The following is a 21063-nucleotide window of genomic DNA, read 5'->3' on the forward strand; positions in this document are numbered from 1 at the left end:
GGGGCCTCCGCGCTGCGCGGCGGCGATTGGCTGGCGGGGCGCACGTGACGCGGGGCGGGCGAGCGGCGGCGACAAGATGGCGGCGGCGGCGGGCAGCGGTTGGGCCGCGGCGTGCGAGAAGTTCCGCAGCGCTAGGACGCTGTCGGCCGTGGAGTCGCGCAAGGACCCGGAGACGGAACCCTACCGATCCAAGTACAGCGCCCGCGCGTTGCTGCAGGAGGTGAAGCAGCAGCTGAGCGCCGCCGAGGAATGCTGCGAGGCGCGGCTGCTGGCCGTGCGGCGGGCTGTGCTGGAGTACGAGTTGGGCGTCAACCACACCGACACGGAGGAGCTGTCTGCCGGCGAGGAGCACCTGCAGCGCTGCACGCAGCTGCTCGAGCCGCACCGCCTGTCCCGGGACTGCGTCTCGCTCTACATCCAGGCCCAGGTGGGCGGGGGGTGCGGGGCTGGGGCTGCGCGAGGCGGCTTCGGGTGGCGGAGTGACGCCTCCGAGCCAAGGAACGTTCCGCTCCTCGGGGCTGCGGGGCTGGCGGAGGTACGGCACAGTGGGAGAAGACTGGTTTGCGACCTTATTGCGGTCCCTTCGCTTTTACTTGCTGCCCAAGTGAAGCAGAGGGATGCTCATGTTCTCAGTCTTAAGCGTAAGGAGAAAACACTGAAGAATGTGATCACATCCTTCTCTGAATGTTCCTCGCGACAGCTGCTGTGCATTTATACGCACGCACACGCATGCTTTCACTGAAGTAGAGCAGTTGTCTATGTGTCTGTCAGAAATGTCTGTTATGATTTGGGAAGGGCTCACGGTACTTCACTGCCACACAGCGTAAAGCTGCGGAGGGATTGTGTGGTCCGGTGAAGCACGGATCAGGCAGTGGCTTCTCTTTGCACTACGTGAGGAGAGGCTGTAGTGAGGTAGAGGTCACCCTTGGAGCAGGTAATAGCAATAAGATGGGGGGTAATTGCCTCAGTTTGCACTGGGATGGTTCAGATTGGGTATTAGGAAAAAATTCTTCAAAAGAGCAGTGATGCAGTGGCACAGGCTGCCCAGGGATGTGGGGGAGTCACAATGCTTGGAGGTATTGCAAAGCTGTGGGGATGTGGCACTGAGGGATGTGGGCAGGTGGTGGTGGGCTGGGTGAGCTGAGAGGGTTTTTCCAACCCCAGTGACCCTGTCAGCTTTTAGTTATTTGGGACTCATGAGGTTACATCTGCTCCGTGTCCTTCAGAGGGGTGGTTTGGGTACTCTGCTGTCAGTCTGTTGCCAGTGGTGTGATCTGAGGTTGCCTGAGAAGTCAGGCAAAACCAAGGAGCATCTTCTCAGTGTTTGCATGGGGTGCTCACAGTGTGCTGTTGGGGCATTGCTGCCGTTATGGCTGAGGGACAGGGATTCAGGTGCCTTTTTAAAACTTTTTCATAGAATGGCTTGGGTTGGAAGGGACTGTGGAGCCCCAGTCCCTGCTGTGGGCTGGTTGCCCCTAGCAGCTCAGGCTGCCCATCTGTGGCACTGGGCACCTACACGGATGAGACACCCACAGCTCTGGGCAGCAGCGTCTCACTGCCACTGCAAAAGAATTTCTGCCCAGTGTTTTTGCTGATGTGCTGGAAATAACACCTGAGCATTTCAATAACAAACAAAAGCCAAACCAAAACAACACTGAGTATCAAGGCTGTTGGTAGTCAGCAGTGGCTGTATTTGTACATGAGCACGTTATACATTGTCACCTCACTGATGCCTGTTTGGCAAGGAGGAGCATTCCTTTTCCTTCTGGGCCTGTTTCTATAGCTGTTCTCATTTGTTTTTTTGCTTAAGGATGCATGTGACGATTTCTGTCTAATTAAATTTGGTCAATTCCATTGCACAGCTGTGGGTGAAGTGTTTTTGTTCATAGCCGTCATGATACATGGGGCTTTCTCTCAAAGCATAGTAAAATAGAAGGAATTGAAAGAGCTACAAGTCTGACGTACAGCTATACGTAGGAGCTTTCTGAAGGTTTTTTATTCCCAGTCCTATTAGATTTTGTAATAACATATGCTAGGAATTAAATTAGTCCATTAAACATTGGTCTGTAATTAACATCTCATCTTCATAATAAAATTTGGGTTGTTTTTTGTAAAAAGTAGGTGCAGTGAGACGTTACCATGCACGTTGCTGTGATATTCACTCCTTTAAGCTTATAGCTTTTGCATCACAGCAGGTTTTAATTTCCTTGTCAAAATGTACATTCATTCCTTTAGCACTTTTTCCCTATTAGATTTTTCCATGAAGACACAGTGGCAAATTTCTATGTCTGTGTCTCTCCTTTATGATTTCAGAGTTGCTTGAATCAGAGGTAGAACACACCGTGTAGAAAAAGCTTTCAATATGAATGTACCAGAGATAATTTAGCAGGGTAAACACGGAAAATTGCCATTTGTGAGGTGACTTTGTGTGCTTGCCTCTGTGAAAACCCTCCTCTTTGAGCAGCTTACAATAAAATGGGTGGGAACAATTTTTGCCTTTTGGAATCTGGTATGTTAGGAGTGTGTGTGTATGTAGGCATGTACATAGCGATGAAGAGTGATAAATTATTTGGAGAAAATGTTTAGTGTAAGTGGAATTGATTGGAAAATAATTGTTGTTTTTCCTTTTAACTTCAGAACAATCTAGGTATCCTGTGGTCCGAAAGGGGTGAAATTAAAACCGCACAGACTTACTTGGAATCTGCAGAAGCCTTGTATAATCAGTACATGAAAGAGGTACGGTGCTTATTAATCTGGCAGCAGGTCTTACTTTCATGCACCACTTACAGTTTTGATAATCGTGGAAGAAAACATACAACGGAACTTGAGTTTCTGAGCTTCGTGGTGTGATAATGCTTCTGAAAAACAGTATGGTTTGTTTGCTGGCATAGAAGGCGTAGGAGGATCACTTGATAATTCCAGCGTGGATCTGGGAAAGTAGTTTGTCTCAGGAAATAGTGATCCTTGTTATAGGGTCTTTGAATTGATACTCCAGTGCTGAACTTGGCTTCTGATTTAGATCGTCCTACTTTTGTCTTGGGAATGCTGTAGGAGGTCAAGCAATTGCTTTCAGTAGGAAAAGGAAAACAAACTGTATTATCTGCATGGTTTGCTCTGACTGAACATAATATCCTGCTGCGCAGAGGCAAGTAGTTCAGCTTGTTTCAAAGGGGACAATCTTCTGAACAGCTAAACCCCGTTTGCATGTTAAATGATGTTCTGAGTTGTGGATTCTGCTGTGTATCAACAAAGGCTCCCTTGTGCTATTGTTATGTTCTTTGCAAAGCCTTTCCAACACAGTCTTGCTTCAGGGACAGGGCAGTTGTTGAGTGAGCTGAAAATATTTGTGGCCTTAAAGGAGCAGTGTTCTGTGTTTCAGGTTAAACAGAAGGTTGTTTCATGAAATTATGGTTTTATGGGGATATGGCTTACAGTACAGGTTACTCTCATGGGAATTTTAGCAGAGGTTATTCCTTGCTGGTTATTCCCTGCCATAGTGCTGCCTTTGTAGCTGTGCTAGTCTATGGTTACAGGATAGGTAGTGGATATAAGGAATTAAAAAATGCCCGTGCTAAAAGTCTTCTGTTTTCTGCCTTCTGGGTCAGTTGGTCTAACTAGAGATCTCTCCACAGACCCTCAGTGTAATTAATTCCTGATGTTCATCTTTGATATTTATACCCAGCCAAGCATGATATTGTTAGCTTACTTTTGTTAATTCCAATATTCCAACAAAATCTTTCTGTTCTTGTATGAAGAAAATAAGCCATCTTGTACATATCACAAGATATATCTATGTAAAGATTTGGACAGAGTTTTTGGTTTAAATAACAAAAAAAACCTCAATTCAACTTGCATATGGGTCATGTAGATCAGGATTTAGCAGCTTCATCTTCCAGACACATTGCCTGCTGTCTCACTCATACAGTTGAGTAAATAGTCTCACCAGCTTGTGAATAAAAGGACTTGGAGTCACGTCAAGGCAGCACGAGCAGTCTTTACAGCTGAGCACTCCTGACATCATGTTCCTTGCAGTACTTTCTGCAGAATGTTTTCACATTGCAGATCAGTGCTGCTGGGCAAGTGAACATTTCATGCTTGCAGACACGCTTAGTAGTAAATGCTTTAAAAAGCATCGTGTAAAGCCATTTTGTTGCCATGCAATCTACAGACACTCCATTTGTAGTCCTGTAGAATTTAAACTACGCAAACAAGGTATTACAAGCCAAACACTTTGTACTTCTGTTTGAAATCACAGAATCACATGAAATCATGGCCTTCTTTCCCTAAGTTTCTTGAGGTTTGTAGAATTGCTCCAGAAGTATGGCAGTCAGATAGCAGTAGATGCATTATGTGAATCTGTTCAGTTTAGAAATGGAAAATGGGTAAATAGTCTGCAGCCAGAAGAGGGAGTCACAAAGTAAGAAAAATGTATCTTCCTGAACCTATCATGTTCATCCATGCAGGATGGAAATCCTCCTCTGGATCCCAGTGAACACTTCATGGCAGAAGAAGAAAAGCTTACAGACCAAGAAAGATCAAAAAGGTGGGTGAGTAACAGCAACCTAGATCTTTCTTATTTTTATTTTGATTTTTGTTTAGGAGGTTGTTTTTAGGGACTTAAGAAGAATTAAGAAGTCTAAAGATTTTTTTCTTTTCCAGGTTTGAAAAAGCCTATACACATACATTGTACTATCTGGCACAAGTCTACCAGCACCTGGAGATGATTGAGAAGGCTGCTCAGTATTGCCATACTACTCTTAAACGGCAGCTTGAGTACTGCGGCTACTACCCGGTAGAATGGGCACTTAATGCAGCTACCTTGTCTCAGTACTATCTCTCTAAGGTAATACACCTCATGCTTTTCTGCTGTAATTACATAAGAAATTGTTTACCTCCACACGTCTTTATTGCCTCTAAATAATCCACTAAGCCAGGAAATACTTCAGGTCTTTCTTTAGGGGTTATGTCCAGACTACTCAGATACTTTTTCCTTTACATAAGTCTTTTACCATACCTACGTCAATTAATGCTAATTTCAACAGCAATTAATGATTTCCATGTTTTTTGATGCACTGACAACCATAATCATTAAACAAGGCAAATATGAGTAAAGAGATCTAAATCTGACTTGTAATGTTGACTTGTTTGTCCAGCTGATACTGTTTAACGCCCTCTGATACCACCAGAAGGTGGAAGGAAGTGATGGTAGAATCAATCAGAAAATGTTCACAATTGTTCTTGTGGCTCTGGTAGCACAAAAAATGCTTAGCTAAAAATACTGCATTCAGTGGTAGGTGTGGAAAAAACATACTTTCTTCCAGTGTCCTGGGGAGCAAGCTGCTGAGCCTCAGTTCTGTAGTTTGTCTTGTGCCCCGTTTCTTACTGCCTGAAATGAGGGGTTTAGCTGAGAGCAACCTTTCTGTTCCTCCCATTGGTGATAAACTGTTGTTTCTGTCTCTCTCAGCAATGCTTCATGGAGTCACGGCACTGTTTAGCAGCAGCCAGTGTCATCTTCAGCCAGGCTGGACAGGTGCCATCTACTGAAGACAGTAAGTTCATATAGAAGTGTTCCTTGATAAACAAGGTGAATTGTGCATCATTAGTACCTACATTAAAATGAAGCCTATGTGTATGTACTAAACTTACCCAAGTGTTAAATTTTCAGCAATCTTTTTCTGTTTACAATAAATTGGCTTGTATTTATGTGCAAAATACAGCTTGCCTTGACTTCTGAATTGCCAGAAGACAGTAATTCAATGATTCAAAACAAATACTTCCTAGGAATGGTTTTTAAAGGGGGGGAAAAAAAGAGAACTGACTATAGCTTTAAGGATCTGTGGTTATGTGACAGCATCAGCGTTCAAATCCTCTGTTGTATGCTTATGCTTTCCTTATCTACAGCACAGCCTTTTACATTCCATGTCTTGGGCAAATGACAGTTTCAAAATGACAGAGCTTAACTCACGGAGAGTGAGCAAGCACCCAGGGCAGCCCTAGAGTGAGTTTTTAACTCTGGCTTATAACAGTGCGTATTGTTCAGCTTCTAATGGTTTGAGCTGTTCAGAATACAAGCACTTTAATCCAATGATGTTATTACACATGAAATAGAATCTTGAATAGGTTCAGATGAATTCTATTTAATCCACTGTCACTGAACTTCAGTTAGTTTCATTGCTTTTAGAATTTCCCTTAGCTCAAAAACACAGAACTCTGTGCAGTTGCCTTTGAGGATGGTGTCCAAAAGACTTTTACGTTCAGGGAACAGGGCTGTCAGAGTTAAGTTGTTCTTATCTGTAGGCTGTTTTCAGACAATATATTTTATGAAACATTCAGTAGATCTGAGTGAGTGTGTGTTTACAGACTTCTGTAGCTACCTGCCTGCACTGTTGTTTTGATTTAATATGATTCATGAGCCAAAAATGGAGGTTATATGTTCAGTAGGAACAGAACACAGGAGCACACGTGCAGTTATGCTGTAGAATTCAGGTCTGAGACTGAGAAGAGTCCTGGTTGTGCTTGTACTTGATAAATTTCTTGTGTGACTTCTGGGCAAGTCAACCAACATTTATCTGGGTTTCTTCCTACACTAAACAGTGATATTTGAGTCTGTTTGGAGGAGTGAATTTTTCTCTGATATTCACTTTTCCCAGAACAAAGAGCAGGGCTGTGGACCTGAAGATCACTGTGCAGAAGGCGCTAGCTCACAGAAAGTCTAACACACAGATAACATTGGCCACTCTCAAGCACTTTCCTTCTGTCTTGTTAATCAGTATATAAAGAGGTGCACAAATGTGAAGGTGCCTTTTTGAAATTAGCAATTATTTCCTTATGAGAACAACCTGGTTCTTTTATGAAAAATAACAAATAGAGCAGATCTGAGTCTGACCTTTTATTCGGTGGCAAGGAACGCTCGCATCTCTTCGTTGTTCAGCAAGCTCAGTGCCCTCTGCCCAGAGAATGGGAAGTTAGTTCTCTTTGAAACCCTTTTTGTTTTGAAAATGAAATCTCAAGACTATTTATAGCAGTGGAGAGAACAGGGGGAAAAAATACTGGAGTTGTAGAGCTAATAGGTACTACGCTGGTACCAAAGGCAGTTTCCCTTAATTTTGTTCCCTTTTTTGACATTGAGTCTGGAATCTGTCACTGACAGAAGCAATTACTGAGCAGGCAGATGAATCTTAGAAAGCAAACTATTATTTTTTTCTCCTGCTACAGAGAGACATGAAAATCTTTTCCAGTAAGACTCCTCCAGAATCAAAAGCTTTCTAAATGTGCATTCCTTTTTGAAGAATTCATGCATGACACATCCATGTTAATCTACATGGGTTTCTGCCAGAATGACAGTTCACAGAATTGTTATATGCCCCAACACAGAATGTATTTTTGTCTAACAACGAGGAAAAAAAACAAATATAAATAATGTATTCTTTGCACAACATTTGAGGTTATTACTGGAACACTTAAGCTTTTCTGAAGGCTATGTGCTTATGTCCATAAACTAGATGAAACAGAGCAAGACCAGCAGGACCTTAGACAGAGAAAAGCTGAAATTGCAAGGTGCTGGATTAAGTATTGCTTGAATCTTCTGCAGAGTGCTCGGAAATTACTTGAGGTAACTGGAAATCTTTTCTTTTGTTGTTGTTTAAAAAATCTATTTTGATGCTTGTAGCAGTAATTGATTCATAGCTGGTAGCAAATGATGAACAATCGTCCAATTAATAATTCAAGAGATGCTGGAAATCTAGCAGGTACTTCGTGTCATGCCTAGACTTCATTGCAGTACTTAGAAATAAGAAGGAGTGGGAGATCAGCTCTGTAGTGTGATCAGTGTGCTGCTTGTACAGCAGTTTCACAAATTCCCCTCCTCTCTGTTGAGTTTTCTCATGCCTTGATTTTTGGCAGATTGGTTTCTTAGTTAACAAGCAGAACATCTTGCATTTCTGTATGCTCGTATTTTCATGCTTAAAAATGAGCATTTGCTGAAATCCTCTACTAAAACAGGAGCTTTCATGGTTTGGCTCTGTTGTTGTGGAGTGGGGAGACTTAAATTGTTTTAGCATCGTTATTGGTTTGTTTTTTTTTTTTGTAGAATGTAGATGTTATCAATGTGGTTTTTAGTGAGTATAAGGTTAAATAACTCATGTGTCTTGTCTTGTTTGGTTGCTAATTACTTTGTGTTTGAAAGATAACTCAGAAGAAAAATGATGCAGTGCAAGCTTGTCTTTGCATGGCACGTGTTTTTAATTAGTATGCTTTATCTTTTCAGGATAACATAGGAGAGCTGGATCCAGACAGGCAATTGGAACTTAAAGCCCAAAGGAAGAAAGAGGAAGATGAAAAAGAGAATGGCATGAAAAAGGCTGTGCTTTTTGGGACGAGTGATATATGTGACTCTGTGTTAGCCATGGAAGAGAAAGTAAGCAGTGTATATCCTTTAGATTTTCAGGAAGCCAGAGAAATCTTCCTAGTGGGTCAGAACTACGTTCAGGAGGCAAAGGAGTTTTTTCAGGTTGATGGTTATGTTACTGACCATATTGAAATTGTTCAGGATCACAGTGCTTTGTTTAAGGTGCTTGCTTTCTTTGAAGAAGACTATGAGAGACGTTGCAAAATGCACAAGCGTAGAATAGACATGTTGGAGCCTATATATGCAGACTTGAACCCGCAGTATTACCTGTTGATTAGTAGGCAGCTTCAGTTTGAACTAGCAGATACCTATTATGAGATGATGGATTTGAAGGTAGCTATTGGTAACAGGTTGGAAGAACTAGACTCGCACACAATAAAAAAAATTAACTCTCTGGCTCAGTTAGCCATCAAATATTATGAACTCTTCTTAGATTCTTTGAGGAGCCCAGATAAGGTGTTTCCTGAGGAGCTCGAAGAAGATGTTCTTCGCCCTGCAATGGTGGCTAAATTTCATATTGCACGACTGTATGGTAAACTTATTACTTCAGATAGCAAAAAGCAGCTGGAAAATATGCAGACGTCGTTAGAGTATTACATGTTTCTGGTAGACTATTGTGAGAAGCACCCAGATGCTGTCCGTGCTGTTGAAACTGAGCTAGAACTCAGTAAGGAGATGGTGGGTCTTCTTCCAACGAGAATGGAGAGGCTAAGAGCAAAACTGTGTCCATTCATATAAATGTTTGCCTTGAAGGAAATGTGTGCTATTAAAATGATACCTGTCAAAATCAGCTTCTGGGCTGATTAATAGAACTTAAGTGGCTACAGTTTGGCCGTCCAACTAGAACCTGCAGTAATACAACCTTCTGGGAAAAAAAGAGCTCTCCGACTTAGTAGCTCACCACACTAATGCTGTAAACCTTAAATGTTAAGTGAACGTCCAGCTGATGCTTTGTATTGCTTGTCTGTACATAAATATAAACCTTTTCTCCTTTTTGTTTTTTCCTTTCACTTGGGATCTAAGTGTAGTGCTGTACAAAAATGGTTTCTTCTGAGACTCTATTGCTCTGGGAAAATTTTTCTAAGAAACTTAAGGCATGTTCTTCCACCTAGAAAACTAGAAAATATTTTCTCTCTTCTGACCTTTGTCCCCAGAAAACCCTATGCACATGAAGGGAATTTTATTTTCTATATTTATTTTGTGATGCTTGATGTTTGTTTTTTCTTTCCCTGTTAATTTAGATGTAACTGATAGAGGTTCAATAAATGAGTAGCTTGGCTAAATATTTTTCAGACTCCTTTGAATTCTGTTTCCTTTTATGTTACTAAGATATACAGTACAACTGCCAAAATACATAGTGATGAAAGTGTTTCTGAGCATTTGAACTGCCAGAATGCTGAGCAAGAGAGCAGCAGACTTTATGAATGGAGGTGGGAGGGGAAACCCTGCCCTTAATACTCCTATAGGAAACTGCTGGTGTAGAGTTACTATGATACAGTGCTGCAGCAGATGCTAACACATAAAGGCCTGAGAAGCCATTAGTGGCTCCTTGCGTTAGTTGGAGCTGCAAGTGTAAGAACTGGTTTCTTATGGGGGGCGGAGGGGGGAAACAAGAAAAAAAAGTAGGAGGGAGGGCAAAGGAGGGGCATACGCAAGTGAGAAAGTACATCTTGTACATGTGGTCAAGATCTCTAGTTTGCAGAATCCTGCATAGAACTGGCCGGCTGACTGCTAATCACAAATAGGCCAACGAATGGGTCCTGGAAATGAGAGATGGCAAAACTCAGAACTGGATCACCTATTTGCATGCATGCAGAATAAGGGAGAAAGTGTGTGTGAATGTTTATTTTCCTAAATAAATGTTTGATCAGCCTTTAAAAGTTTCCGCTCTCAGTTCTTTAATTTGGTTTTTCCCTTTGCATGATAGTAAGACAGCCCACAGTTTCTTAAAAACTGCAGTACACTGTAAGTAAATTTCAAATGTATTAAATACATATAGACTGACAGAAACCAGTAATGTCAGTTCTTCGTCTCCTACAGCAGATAGTGAAGACTGCCACTGGCTGAATGCAGTTTATTGGTGAGACTATCGTGGCAGGTGCTCACTGCAACACATTATTGCATTGATACTTTTAAGGCATGTCTTTTTCGGGGAAACCTTTTGAGTAATTCCTGCTTGTGACATGATTTGACAAAGTGAACTAAGATCTTGTATTTAGGTTTCCAAAAAAAAAAAAAAAGAAAGAAAAGGAGGGAGGTGGGGCGAGAAGGGGCAGGTAGGATTAGGCAACAAAGCTCCCTTCAGGAATGCTGAGTTCTGACTGTGTGAAGTATGTGTGAGGTCAGGCGTTTATTTCAAAGATTAAGTGAAGATTAGATTCCTGTGAACTCCATTTAACCTGCATTTTTTATTCCTTTTTGTACCTTGGAAAAAAAATCTTACCACTGAAAATTCTTTATTGTTGTTCTACTAGTATTTTTTCTTTACCCAGCATAAAGCAGTGAGGTTTTCAAGACACCCACACTTGTACCAAGCACATATCAAGTGTAAGATCTCCAAAACAGAGGCTGCAACCTCAGCATCCTCTTGAAGGAGTGCATAGTACTCACTAGAGGTAATGTGCTTTGGTTAAGAACAGTTTTGTTGCAACTGAAATGCTCTCAGCTCTTGTTCTGAATGTGTTATGTAGCATAAATAGGGTTGATCCAGGCAGATGAAATGTTTCAGGACCAAGAGAATAATTACATTGGTGCCTTGTTCTGGCTCTCTCTGCAAGCCCCCCATGGAAGGAAACTCTTTTTTCCATTGAGGAGAGCAGCAGGAGAAGGCCCTCTCCTTCACTGCTCTCTCCTCTTACACCTGAAATACCAGGGGGAAGTGAGAAATGACCCCTCACTTCCACTTCTCATCAGGAAAATGGGTTCCCCACGTTGCCAAAGGCACAGGCGTACGTCTTGGCAAGGCAGATATCTGCCTTCTCTATCTGCAGAGCGGAGATGCCTCTATGTACCAGTTCAGTGCTGGCACTGGGTATGATTGCTGCTCCAAGTCTGTGCTCGGAAACATTGTAGGAGCCTGATAAAGCTGAGTATCAGACAGTGAGATATCGGACTGATCTGCTTTACTCACGCCTTTAAGCGTTTCAGTTTTGCTCGGGGTTTTCCTTTTGCTCAGTGAAACTGGGTTTTACTTTTTGAGTGTATTTTAAATGATTGAGGTGGTCAATGATATTTTGGTGTTTTCCATGAAACTTTTCATTGTGGAATGCCCTGAAGCAGTCCTGTGAAGCAGGTTCTACAAGGCTGCCATCACTGAGGCCAAGTCCATTGGAGCCTTGCAGTTAGTGACCTAAAGACTGCTGCGTTAAAATTAAGAGCATAAATTTATGGCTGGAAACATTTGTCAACTTATTCTTCTTAAATTGCAACATTTTAGCTTACTTCAGAGCTGGTCAGGAATGACTAATGCTGATTTTTAAATTCCTTATAAAAGTGCGTTATGCACTTCCTAGTAACTGTTGCAAAGTGCCTGCTGGCACTTCCACGTTTTGCAGTTTGGCTGATGCTGCGCACCTCTTCCTCATCCCAGTCAGGCCTGGAGGCAGTCTGTGTTTTCCTAATGAGAACCATTTACCTGCCTGCCCTTTTCCAAAATCTTCTGATGGTGTCTTTACAGCCAAAGACGGGAGTGATGCACTGGAGACAGTTCAGAGACAAGAATACTAAACAGCACTTTTTTTCCCCCCCTCTAACATGTCTGTGGTGTTGAGCATTTATCTAGAGAAATGACTGATAGCAATGCAGTGCGTGAGTTTGGATCAGCAGTAATAGTTCAGGAGCTTTGTAGCAGTGCTTCAAATATGTAATGCTTGAGTTTTTGGCATCTGGTATGCACGTGACATTCTCTGTGTTCTTGCTGCTGTAAAAGAGACATTGAGCAGTGATGCAAGCATTTCCCTGTTAGAGCTGTTAATATAATTTGCCCCTAAACAAAGACGAATTGGATGAGTGACTCTGTGTGATTGTGATGGAGGGAGAGGACTATGAGTGCTTGCGTTGGAGAGCCTAAAGATCCACAGTGGAAATATATGGGGTGAAAAGAAGGAATAATGAAATGACTTCCTGTAAGCAGACTGACTGGATGGGGAAGAAGAAGGAGGAGTTCCCAGGTGTGTTCTCAGGACCCAGGGTTGGGTCCATCCCTCATTCAGAGCTTTTATGGTGACAAGAATTGCTGGTGGGAAGAAGCCGTTGGCAGCTTCCTGTGGGCCATCAGCTGTGCTCAGTGCTGATGCAGTTGCGGCTTTTGAGCAATGATCTCTGACCTCTATCATGGGAAAAAAAACAGAGAACTGTTCCTTTGTGTGATCTAGATGGCAGCAAACGTTAGATTTCTACACAATGCATGTGAGCTGTAATGATTTCTTGTGAGTTCTGAATCTTATCTTCATGGGCCAGATCGTGATACTGCCCTCAGAGGCTAGAGGCACAGCATGAGAGGCAGAGATGCCATGTGCTGGAGGGGCCCCATGCTCAGCATCTCAGGTGCTGGGCTGAGGATCCATCCCAGCCCCAGGCTGGACTCAGAAATCCCCTGCAGTGACCCAAATCTACCTCCTGGGCTCATCAGCTCTTTACTATTTGCCCCAGATCCCACCATGGCAACAGGAAGAAATCTCTCCTTCCATCCTGAAGAACAAGATGGGAAAAAAGATGCATTCCTTATGTTCCGCTCTGCTGCCTTTCATGGAATCATAGAATTGTTTCAGTTAGAAGGGACTGTTAAAGGCCATCTGCTCCACCTGTCCTGCAACGATCAGAGTCCTTCAGCTCCATCAAGAACTCAAAGCTCTGTCCAGCCTGGCCTTGGGTGTCTCCAGGGGTGGGGCACCCATCACATCTCTGGGCAATCTGTGGCAGTGCCTCACCACCCTTAGTGTAAAACCTTTTCCTTGTACGCAGTCTGTATTTGCTTTCTCCTCAACTCTTGCTCACTGTCTGACCTTTCTTTTCCCTTTTCTGGCCATTCATCTCCCCCTGCCCCTTAGTGCTGATCAGCACAGGCACAGCCTGTCTGTAGCAGCCCGTGCCCAGAGCAGGGACCCGCAGGAGCACACCGATGTCTGTGTGCAGATAACAGTCTGACTCATGGGAACAGGGACCTGGCAGCAGTTGCGGTCTGATTTCTGAGCAGTTATGAAAGAGGAACTTCTTTATTGAGACCCCATCTGCATGGTTGATGCCTTCCCTCCTGCACATGGATATCATGGAGCTGCTGAGAAGGAATTTTCCTGAGTGAAATTCCCTACTGTCAATGGCAGGATAGATATTCCCATGCTGGACATGGTCCTAGCATGGTAATGTTACACTCAGGAAGCAAATTGGGAGATAAAAACAGACCTGAGAGATATCCAAGGAGCAGATCATCACTTGAGATGTTTGTTCTCTGCTTAGGGACTACTTCCAGGCATTTTGGTCATCTCAGGAGGAGTCCCAGGTGTCTGTATGAGAAGCTGGAGGCCCAGAGCTGCAGCAGACCCCTCCTTCTCCCTGCTCCCAAATTAATGCCTTGGAAAAATGCAAAGCTCTTAATCTGCTTTACACATGATGGGAAAGCAACAGCAGTGTTTCAGCACAGCAGTGGCAAAAAACGCCCTTTTCAACACTGATAGCCGTATATTGACAAATTTCAAGGTTATTGTTCTGATATGGTGCAGCCTCTGTGCTGTTCCTCTGCCCACATGGGGACTGTGACCACGGAAAGTCAGAGGTGTGACAGCACGGACCACTTCCGCACCCACATCGCTGTTTGCTGCTGAGCACACAGCCTGACAAAAAAAATAAAAGAGAGGAAAAAAACAAGAGAGTTCATGCTAAAAATACAAAGTAGAGAAGTCACTACAAATAACTGCTGCATGCAAGTTGATCTCCACGTGGTGTTTGGAGTCTCCTGTTTTTCCCTGTTGAGAAAAAAACATGAAAACACCTAATAAATGGCAAGGATGCTCAGCCCCTTGTCTAGCAGAGGATCCACAGGAGCACGAGATGGGCACAGGCAAAGTCACTGCTCACCAGAAGCACCGCCAAGATCTCGGTTGACTTTCCGCCATGAAAAAGTGTTCCACCACATGGCTGACACTGCTGGCCTTGGTGCTGTGGCTGCCATGGTGCTGGGCCCTGCATCACTCCTTGGTTAACCCACTGGAAGCAGGATGATTAAGAAAAGCCTGCTGCTGCCGTAGCTGTCTTGTGCCTAACTTGGCTAAACTCGAGCCTGGATGGTTGAATTGCCAACACAAAAGCACAATGTGCTGGAGGAAAGAGCAGCGGGCAGAGATGTGTGCCTGCAGGGTTTGCCTTGGGTTTGCTTCTCCGCACAGCCAGCACCAGAGTGGAGATTTCCGTGCTGGGTGGGAGACTGAGGGGCTGGAGCACTGGGCTTTTCCGCAGATGTCTCACTTCAGTCAATCAGGAAATGGTGACGCAGGTTATGGGTTGGGTTTGAGGTTTTGGAAACCTTGTCTAAAAGTCGGTTTCCTTGCCCTGCCGTGCTTCTGAAGCGCGAGGCCGTGGTGGAGGCTGGCAGGGAGCGGAGGAGCGCCGGCCAACATGCAGCTCCCGGTCAGATGTAGCAGGAGGATTTTCCTGGCTGTTTGTGTAATCCTCTTTGTGGGATGCACAGTGCAAGGTAACACCGAGCGGTTGTTCTCTCTGCAATACTCTTTCTGTGCTAGGCAGTGTGGGCTGAGGAGGCAACCTCCAAATTTAAAGGAGAATATTGCAATTGACCTTCTAGGAGGAATGAGGTCTGCTTAGGAAGCCTGCTTTGCTAGAGTTCTGTTTTCTGGAGGGGGAGTGGGAAGATAAGATACCTTTTGCAAATGAAATATTTCTGCGTCTCTCACCTGGCCCGTATGAGAAGAAGACCTTATCAAGTAAACTACTCTATGTACACACACATCTCAAATGTATATACCAATGTACATATTTATCCAGCCCTCCCTTAGAGGTCTGGTTTTGCCCTGCTATTCCATTATGCAGTTACAAATTAAGCCTGTTGCAGTCCCCATGTCATAACTACTCTGGTCTCCGGTCTGCTTTGGGGGGGAGGAGAGGAAATTGTGTATAAGTATGAGGAAACTGTACAGTTTATTGGGTACAGAAAGTATTGCAACACGCAGCACTAAACAACGAAAAGGAAATGTTGATTCATGACGACAAGTGCCCTGTGGAGTCATTTCTTGCAAGAGGGAAACACTTAGCAAGCATATGTAGGATAATTCTCCATCAAACCAAGGTTAAGACAGTGAGAGGCTTCCATTAGACACCTACTGCTGTTTCTATCCTGAGGATGGTCTTTGAGACGTTGTCTGTAGCCTCAGTTCTGTAATGCTTATGTGCAAAGTACTCGGCCACAGTTGTTTCTTCTGTTATTACAAAACAACAGTCTTCTTAATAAGGTGCTAAGGAAGGTAAATAAAAAAGGGAATATGCTGTGAAAGCAACAGGAAATCCTTCCTGAGAGATTTTTTGTCTTTTGCAGAAGAGTGTAGTAGAATGGTGAAAGTCACCTAGCACTATACGGCAATACATAAGGCAATAGAGCCATAATTACAGGCAGACATTCCCAAGAAAAATTAGATGAAGCGCCAAAAGGAGGACAGCGTGCCAGGGGGGGTTAAGAACAAGTTAATTAAACGAGGCTGAAAGGAAGGATCGTTGCTTCGGTCCTTTGGGTCTGTCAGCACCGAGCCGAAGCAGAAGCTCGGCGAGCCTTGCTCAGCTGCGGAGTGACGCGGGCTGCTCCCACCAGGTGCCCCAGCGTACAGGGCGCGCTACAAGCGGGTGCGGTGCCGGCCCGACGCCTGGTCCCCCAACTGCGTGGAGGAGATGGGGCCCCGGTTCCAGCTGCCCGACGACGCGGCCAACAGGATCCTGCCGCCCCTGGCCAACCCTGCCCTGTAAGTGCGGGGATTCGCGGGTGGGCTCGGGGCATGCGGCAGGCGAGAGAGGGAAGCAGCGTTTGTGACGGCTCCGGTGTTTCAGGATGAAGAGGTATCAGGAGCTGGGCGACATCTTCCCGCTCTCCGAGGAGCAGTCGGGCTCGGGCTGGGAGCCGGCCCTGGAGCCGGGCTCGGGCTCGGGAGCTGAGGCCGTTCCCGCCATCCGGTCCGCACGCCGCCCAGATCTGCCGGCGGGGCTGGGGCAGCGGCTGCAGGAGGAGGCCCTGCTGCCGTAGCGCCTCGGCGCCGTGACGGACGGTACCCGACCCATCCCCCGCTCAATAAAACCGCTGTCTTACAACCCTCGTGGCTTTTGTGCACTATATTTATTCGAGCTCGACCTTCGCTCGTTTTGCTACGAAGTACGCGTTCGGGGGGCGACAAGCGCCGCACCACAGCCCGGACGCAGCTCCGCCCCACCCCTCCCCTCCGCCGCGCACGCGCCGCCACCGCCCCTCCGGCCACGGGGCGCTGAGGGGAGGGGCGGTCACGTGCCGCGGGGGTGGGCGTGGCGCGGCCGCCCGGAGCGTCACATGACAGGGGCGCGGGCCGGCTGCTGGTGGCGCGCGGCGGCGGCGGAGGGCACCGACCATGGTGAGTGGGGGCGGGGCGGCGGCGGCGGCGGCGGCCGCCGTTAGTTACTGACGGCCGTGCCGCGCGGGGCCGAGGCCCGAGGCGGCCGCCCGGTCCGGACGGTGCGTTGCCGCCCACCTGTGGCCGCGCGTGAGGAGAGCCGCCCCGACGGCCCTTCCCGGCCTGCGGCGAGTGCCGAGCCGCCGCCGCCACACGGCCGGCCCCGGGCTGCGCCCCGACGGCGGGAGCGGGCGGCGCGTGGCCTGCGGGCGGGGGCGGCGGGAAGTAACGGGCCGCAGCCGGCTTCAGCTTGGGGCTGCCCGAGCCTCGCTGTGCGCGCGTTCCCCTTCTTACCGAGGGCTCGTGGCGAAGCCGCCACGGCTGGCCTTCGGTGCGACGCCGCGCCGCCTGCCACGCCGCGCGGTGCTTCCAGCCCTCGTGCGGCAGCATCCCCACCTCCTGCACGAGGGCTGGAACGCGCCGTAGCGTTTGGTTTCTCTGAGCCCTGTTCTGCCTTTATGAAGCTGGAGCGCAGTAGGACGCGGCGTGGGTTCTCAAAATAAGCCGTCTTGTCTCGCATCGTTTCCCTGCAGCAGTATCTGCTGGCAACTGGAGGAGCTGGCGACTGCTGCTTTCTCTGCTCCATATGCTCATGTCCTCCCGGCTGACATCGCAGCTTATTTCTGAGGGTGTAGCTGGAGCGTGAGAATGGTGTGCTGGGCAGGGGTGTGATACAGGGCTAGGGATGGCTGGCTGCTCCAAGCCACGGTGCACCTTCTCGGGGTGGAAAGTGCTGTGTGACCACCCTGTGTAATGCTCACCTGGAGGTGATGCGCTTTCTTGCATGGTCTGGGAGGGGGTGCAAACACGAGCTAACCTGGAAAACAAATACAAAACTGAAGATAAGAGAGATGACTATGCCAAAATAACTCGTGTGACAGTTTAAAATAACCTAAAAATCCGAAATCTTGTTTTTTTTTTTGTTTTTTTTTTTTCTGCATCCCCCTTCTGCGGGAGCCAAACTCAGAGCAATTCTACTGAGCAGTTACTTTAAAAAAAAAAACGAAAACAAACAAACAAAAAAAAACACAGCAGTAAAACCCCAAAGCCTCTGTTCTTGTTGCAGCAGTGAATGCACCTGCATGTGGTTGGCAGGCACTCAGAGGTCTGTTCAGCCTTCGGTTTGACCACCTACCTGCCAATCTGCTTTTGCTTTCCTCTGAGAACATGGAAGAGATGTACATATGGTCTGTAAGTGAAGCCTTGTAGCTGTGTGGCTGGAACTAGGGCCACTTGCTTTCTGAGCTAATACAGAGTTGCCTTAGATGTGTGTGAATGGCTGTTTTACAGCTTCGAATTGCACCATGTCTTACAGCGAGTTGCTCAGCGTTCCTATTGCTGGGCAGTTGCATTTATTTTGTACGCTCTTGTAGATTATTTTGTTTTCAGTCCTACTTCAGGATCTCAGGTTTTGGATGTGTTCCTGTGCAGCTGATGAGGCAAGAATTATGATTTCACATATTCTGTGTTTGTACAGCTGAAGTGGATGCCCTTATCCAGAACTGAGTGTAGCTTCTAAAAACAAACAAACAAGTTCTTAACAAATAGGAAAAAAAAATATTGCCCCGAATTACCATAATGTCTACTTTAGTACATCAAAGCAGATTAGTGCCTGGTTCTTAAGAAAAAAATGTAGGACTTAGTATGGACCTTACTGAGCTTCATAGAACAGCTACCCTGCTTTGCAGTTTGTTGTGAGAGATGTTTGAGCAAGGTCAAAGAATGAGGGTTGTTTGATAATAGTCAAAAGTTTGTGCCTCGGGAGTGCTGTTGTAAGGTGAGGACAAACATTTAACGTTGCAGTATATATCAGCATCTGGAGCAGTGTTACAGGTAAGCAGAAACACCTGCTGTATCTGATAGCAGACTGGCACAGCTGAGGTAGATCGTATGAAAAGCTGCTGTCTTCTGTACCTGTTGATGCTCTCGTTCATTCCTAAGCGAATGACAAGGCACAGGAAGGGGCAGCAAATAAAAGTTCCTTATTCAACTTTTTTCTAATCAGGGGATTGCTTCCTGTATTGTTAGATCCCCGTTTAGCTGCTTATTTTCACCTTGCTTTGCTCCATTGCCCCTCCTACTTCTGGTCATCTGTTACTGCTGTTTATGCAGCGAGTTCCAATGGGTACAAACCATGCTGAAAACTACACACTGTCCCAAATGAGGCAGAATAAACTTGTTAACACGATTATTATTATTTTTTTTTTTGGAAGTGTCATTAAAGAAGATTACTTTTTTGAAAGTGGAATCTGTGCTCTAAATATGTTTAGAAACTGACCCGATTGCAATTACTTGCTGGGTGAACAACTGTCCATCACTGCTAAATTTTGGGTCTTGAGTACAGAATGGCTTTGTAACTTCATGGAAGCACAAGTGTTTTTCCCACGTGTGGGGCACAGCTGCAGGTAAATACCACATTTAAAGTGGAGTGTCCACTGGGAAGTAACTTCAGAATTCTTTATTGCAGAGTTTTCTTGGAGGCTTCTTTGGTCCCGTTTGTGAGATTGATGTTATTCTTAATGATGCAGAAACACGAAAAACAGCAGAAATGAAAACAGAAGATGGTAAAGTAGAAAAGCATTTTCTCTTCTACGATGGTGAATCTGTTTCAGGAAAGGTAACTTTTTGCTATTAATTACTTTACTGATGCTGATGGTAATGCATGTAGAAAATCAAAAGAAAACACATAAGCAAGAGCCTTTTGGGTTAGGCAGTTATTCAAAGAGAAAACACTATCTTCTTTTATCTGATCTTTTTAACCATAGTTATTCAGGCAACTGGGAAATCTGAGCCCTTTCAATAGTTTGTTGTTTCTGGTAATCTTTTCCAGTCATCTTGACTTTGTGAATTAGCTGCTTGTGTGACCATGTGCAATCCTGTCTTTCCTTCTGACAAGAAAACTATTCCAAACTGTATCCGCCCCCCTTTCTTCCCTTTGAACTCCAAAATCCACAACTCCATGTGCGTATGAGTAATTTTTGGCTGGTGCAGCCAATGTACTTTGCATCCCCTGAAGCTAAGCCTTATGCTTCATGCCCCGAAGTGGTTTCTGGAACTGCGTCAGAAGACCAGTGTGTTAAGTTCAGCTGGCTGTTGAGTCAACAAGAGTTTTTCTTGGTGGGGATGAGGATTGTCAGGTGAGAGATGAAACAGGGATTGCCAGAGGGATTCCTCATCTTTCAGTATCAGACCCAGGGAATTCTTGCCATCATTCTTGTTTTACTAGAGCATTCTCATTCTCTGAATAGTTAGGATTTGCTTTTCTTCCAAGAAGCCTAAGTATTGGTTTCTGAGACTGACTTCTAAATACGTACTTCTAATACGTACTAAATACTTACTGTCACTAAGCACCTTCCTGCTCTTATGTTGCCTTTCCATGTTAAGATCTTGGTTCTCTACAAAGATCCTTAAACAGATGTGAAACTCTCATAACACAGCCCTCAAACTCAGGAAACGGAGGGAACTAACTTTTGTATGTTCACTGGCCTGATGACTTGTTGCTTTGATCAGCAGCTCCTGAGAGGCCCTGACATCCACAGGCACAGTGGGATCAGAAGGCTTGGAAGAGCAGTAGTTTATTGCCTCTTCCCTTCTTTTCACCACGGTGATTAATCATTCACTTAGTTTGCTTTCTACTCAGATATCAGCAATACATTGGATTTTAAGATACAGGAATTTCTCTAGTAACAGCTGTCTAGTGAGGGAACTTTGCATATGCTTTATCCCATGGGGAGTAACATTATAGAGTGTTTTTGTGAGGCTGAGGTCTATTTATGAAAATCAAATTCAAAAATCTTGGTAGCAGATGTTGTCATTTCTTGCTTTTGCATTGACTTCTCTAAACTGAATATTTTAGTTTCTGCTGAGGAAGAGGCTTAAGTGCACTTGACTTGAAAAGATTAAATCAGTTCTTTTTTGGACTCCCAAATGTGACTGTTGGAAGATGTTCTGAAGCTCTCTACCTTCAAAGATGGCAAGGATGTCACTGCAAGCTTAGACACACACAGCTGAAGCTCTGGC

The 21063-nt window shown here is 45.2% G+C and overlaps 2 protein-coding genes across 2 annotated transcripts; both read left to right on the top strand.

The window, feature by feature from the left end:
• Positions 1-76: 76 nt before the first annotated feature.
• On the top strand, positions 77-9145 carry KIFBP (kinesin family binding protein; the record flags this gene model as incomplete). The annotated part of the gene is made up of 7 exons (XM_079536490.1): positions 77-427; positions 2638-2736; positions 4464-4543; positions 4660-4843; positions 5465-5549; positions 7503-7612; positions 8267-9145. The coding sequence occupies 7 exons, from the start codon at positions 77-79 to the stop codon at positions 9143-9145; spliced, it is 1788 nt and encodes a 595-aa protein (XP_079392616.1).
• A 5871-nt stretch (positions 9146-15016) lies between these two features.
• On the top strand, positions 15017-16646 carry SRGN (serglycin; the record flags this gene model as incomplete). Its single annotated transcript, XM_079535885.1, has 3 exons — positions 15017-15095; positions 16221-16368; positions 16454-16646. 3 exons carry the CDS (start codon positions 15017-15019, stop codon positions 16644-16646), a joined length of 420 nt encoding a protein of 139 aa, XP_079392011.1.
• Between the last annotated feature and the right edge of the window lie 4417 nt (positions 16647-21063).

This window comes from Tetrao urogallus, assembly GCF_951394365.1.
Source record: "Tetrao urogallus genome assembly, chromosome: 5".
Lineage (NCBI taxonomy): Eukaryota > Metazoa > Chordata > Aves > Galliformes > Phasianidae > Tetrao > Tetrao urogallus.